The 3,975-nt window shown below is 45.2% G+C and overlaps 1 protein-coding gene across 1 annotated transcript in view; it reads left to right on the forward strand.

Moving 5' to 3' along the window:
- LOC106811563 (rabankyrin-5-like) overlaps positions 1-3,975 on the forward strand; it is a 35,287-nt gene that overhangs the window by 27,232 nt on the left and 4,080 nt on the right. Inside the window, exons 12-17 of the mRNA XM_014815233.1 lie at positions 584-689; positions 987-1,155; positions 1,911-2,029; positions 2,572-2,728; positions 3,031-3,231; positions 3,779-3,955. Coding sequence (XP_014670719.1) covers positions 584-689; positions 987-1,155; positions 1,911-2,029; positions 2,572-2,728; positions 3,031-3,231; positions 3,779-3,955 — 929 coding nt within the window. The remainder of the gene's footprint in view (positions 1-583; positions 690-986; positions 1,156-1,910; positions 2,030-2,571; positions 2,729-3,030; positions 3,232-3,778; positions 3,956-3,975) is intronic.

Below are 3,975 nucleotides of genomic sequence, written 5' to 3' on the forward strand. Positions count from 1 at the left end.
GGTTTGATTCTAAATTAGTAGGATGTCTACCCTCTACAGGAGTTATTTTGGAGTCATCAGGTTGTCTGTCATGTGTTTCAGGTTGTCGAGGGGATGTGCTGTGTTGCGGCTTGTGCTACTCAGCCACAATGCAGACCCGAACGTCCAGGACAGCATGGGAAAGGTAAGAACACTCGAGAAGCTGAGGCTACACCAGTTTTAGTTAGATCACGTCTCTTCTTAGAACGTATTTAAAAAATGTACGAGCCGTTTGGCTCATGTGTAACCCTGATTGTGACTAGGGTATGAAAGTTACATTAGAAATTTGAATATTCATTTAAAAAAGGTTCGACTTCTCAGGCTGATTTATGATTTTGATATTTATTTGACGTTTTATGATTATTGATGATTGATACAGAACGGCGCTGCACTGTGCCTTGTGCTTGTACTAGTAAGGTGTCAGCACTGTTTGTGCTTGTACTAGTTAGGTGTCAGCACTGTTTGTGCCTTTACTGGTAAGGTTTCAGCACATTAACAATTTACATAATAATATTAATTATATTTCACAATATAATAACAGCATGGCACTAACCCATACTTGCAGATTGCAAGGATGCTGAGGGGAATACCCTGCTCCATCAAGCCATCATAAAGCAGGACTCGCGCAGCGCATTGTTTCTGCTGGATCACAGTGCTGACATCACGTCGAAGTGAGCAGCTGCACATTCTGTACATTAGCTAGACAGATTACGCAGTAGATTGCTTAGACTAATCATAAAAAGCTTATGATGAAAGAATTAGATTCTCTTGAATTAGACGCTCATTCTGTACGTTAGCTACACAAATTACACAGTAGATTATGTAGACTAATCAGAAAAAAAGCTTGAGATGAAAGAATTAGATCTGATCAGAATGTTTAAGGTTCCACTGACGGTTGAAATCGCCAAGGCATAATAAACGACAAAAAAAAAGTGAACTCGAGCGACTGTTTTGCGTTTTCGCTTCAGGACAGTGGACGAGGAAACGCCGCTGGAACTTTCCATTAAGCGCCACCTACCAATCGTAGTTGACGCGCTGTGCCAAAAGGGGGCCAACACGGACGAGCCGGATTCGCAGGGCAACAGCCCGCTGTGGAAGGCACTCGAAACCGGACAGGAAGACATCGGGTCTGTTCTGGTGAGTCTCGCTGGGATCTAGTACTGTATACGCTGTATATTTTGCGGTGGTTTAATTTTCGTGAATTTCGCGAACGCGTCCCCGATCGCGAAAATAACAACACGCCGTTCTTCACTGATTCGGGAATCCAACGACCGCGAAATGAACCACTCGCGAAATTGTCCGTCAAGTCTGAATTCGCGAAAATATCTGTACGCGAAAAATATTGCGTATACAGTATTCGTCACAAATTTGTACTTTTTTTAAACTTGTGTATTCACTGGTTTTGATTATGGATTATTGTGTATGAACCTATCCTGCATACTTATTATATATCTGGTGAGTCTTGCACGGTCTAGCGGTCATGCATAATTCATTATTTTTTCACTGGCTCATGTATCGACTTGCTAGGACAAGTTGGGTACCTACCTGCTGGTTGACGAGTGATTGTTGGCTGTCGTGGTTTGTCCTGTGGTATCTCTTGAGCCGTCGGTGTTTGGTCGGCGTTTTTTCGTGCATGACTTATTTTTTCAACATGCGTGTTCACTGATTTTGATTGTGGGTCCTTGTGTATCACCTTGCTAAGACAAATCGTGTACCTACCTGCTGGTTCACGAATAATCGTTTGGTATCGGCGGTTCCTTCTGTGAAATATCTCGAGCGGCCGGGGTGCGTTTTCATCATACCAGCGGGCTCACGAGTGATCATTTGCTGTTGTGTTTCGTTCTGTTAAATCCTGATCTCTCGATCCATCGGAGTGTGTTTTCGTCGGGCAGGTGAAGCATCGCTGTGACACGACAGCGTGGAGCCGTGGTCCTGACGGCTGCGAACAGACCCTGCTGCACCGCGCCATCGACGAGAACAACGAGGCCGTCGCCTGCTTTCTCATCAGAAGGTATGTTCTGCAGACCTGTATGTATGACCGCACAGTTCTGCTGTACGTTTGTCTCGCTGCGTTTGTCACGCTGCGTTTGTCACGCTGCGTTTGTCACGCTGCGTCTGTCACGCTGCGTCTGTCACGCTGCGTTTGTCACGCTGCGTTTGTCACGCGGCGTTTGTCACGCTGCATTTGCCACGCTGCGTTTGTCTCGCTGCGTTTGTCACGCTGCGTTTGTCACTCTACCTTTGTCACACTACATTTGTCATACTACGTTTGTCACACTAAACAGTCGTCAGTGGTTCTGCTGGTAGTGGAAATACAGCCCAGTTGGTGATTATGGTTTGACAAGTTATCGACTGTGCGAGAATACATTTTTACAAGATCTGCCATGCATATGTCACACGATTGCTCGTCAGTGGTTCTGCTAGTAGTGGAAACACAGACTGAGGATGCCATGCTACCACCTAATTGGTGATCGAGGGCGACGCAAGTTATAGACTATGTGAGAATCTGAACGACTATGTACGCTACTTCATTTAGTTTTTCTTTTGTTCTAGCATATGTGATATCAACAGTCCGCGAAGGCCGGGTCCGAATGGTGAGGGAGGAGAAGAAGCATATGATGGGCAAACACCGTTGCATCTAGCGTGCCAGTGGGGCCAGGAATTGGTGGTACATAGCTTACTGGAGCAAGGAGCTAACGTTAACATCAGGGTAGGTAGTTTCTCTGCTGCAGAGTCACGTTTGCATTTGCAGCAAAATCCACTGCAATTAAGTTGCGATTTGTTGAACGTCTGTAGTCTTCAAGTATAACACTGAAAACCATTCTTAATCCTAAATCAAATCAGATCCAATCTAAGTCTCCTCATCTCTTCGCTCCTGATATCAGCATTCTTTACGGGTGGTTCGTACGGATCTTCGTACGTGTCGTAAATCGTAGTGCGGTTTGTTTCTTTGTTACGGTAGCGTTGAATTTTCGCAATATTTCATGCTGACAATTCGTTTTTTGCTTGCAGGATGCTGAGGGAAAGACTCCCATCCATATCGCCATATCTAACCAGCACCAGGTGATCATATCACTGCTCCTCCTTCATCCTGGACTCGACCTTACTGTCAGGGACAAGCGAGGACTAACTCCCTTTGCTGCTGCTATGACGAGCAAGAATAACAATGCAGCGCAGGCCATACTACAGAATGAGCCCACAGCGGCCGAACAGGTGTGTGGCTGTGTGTACCTGAACGAAGACTTGCCAATGGTGCCAGGTGCTGCTGCATAGAAGTTTTATTGCGGCCATTTACCAAAGCCTCGTTTAGTATATTTTTGTTATATATATTATTTTCGTTTATTGGGACAAGAAAACAATATTAATTGAGTGAATGTTAAATATAAATTTAAATATGAATTTTATGAATGTAATATCAAGCGTAGTAGCACCGTACACGACCATAATGATATAGTTTATATTGGCAATCGTTCTATGTATAATATCGGTTTATATGGTCGAGGTAAGTGCGTAAGTGAATCATTGCATAAGTGAGTCTGTAATGTTTGCATTGATCGCCGCAGCAGTGCGACAACATTTGCTGCAACTATTGTTGCAGTGCGACAAAATTTGTTGCAACTGTTGTTGCAGTGCGTCAACATTTGTTGCAACTATTGTTGCCGCGCGACAAAATTTGTTGCAACTATTGTTGCCGTGCGACAACATTTGCTGCAACTGTTGTTGCAGCGGAACAAAATTTGTTGCATCTATATTGTTGCAGTGCGACAACAAGGGTCGCAACTTCCTGCACGTCGCCATCCAGAAGGCTGACATCGAGAGCGTGTTGTTCCTGATCAGCGTCCACGCGAGTGTGAACACCCGCATACAGGACTCGCACCAGCTCACCCCGCTGCATCTAGCCGTCATCGCCGGCTGCGAGATGATCGTCCGAAACCTGGTGCGCACTAGAAGGCCGGG

The sequence above is a fragment of the Priapulus caudatus genome, unplaced genomic scaffold (genome assembly GCF_000485595.1).
Source record: "Priapulus caudatus unplaced genomic scaffold, Priapulus_caudatus-5.0.1 Scaffold552, whole genome shotgun sequence".
Classification (NCBI taxonomy): Eukaryota; Metazoa; Priapulida; class Priapulimorpha; order Priapulimorphida; family Priapulidae; genus Priapulus; species Priapulus caudatus.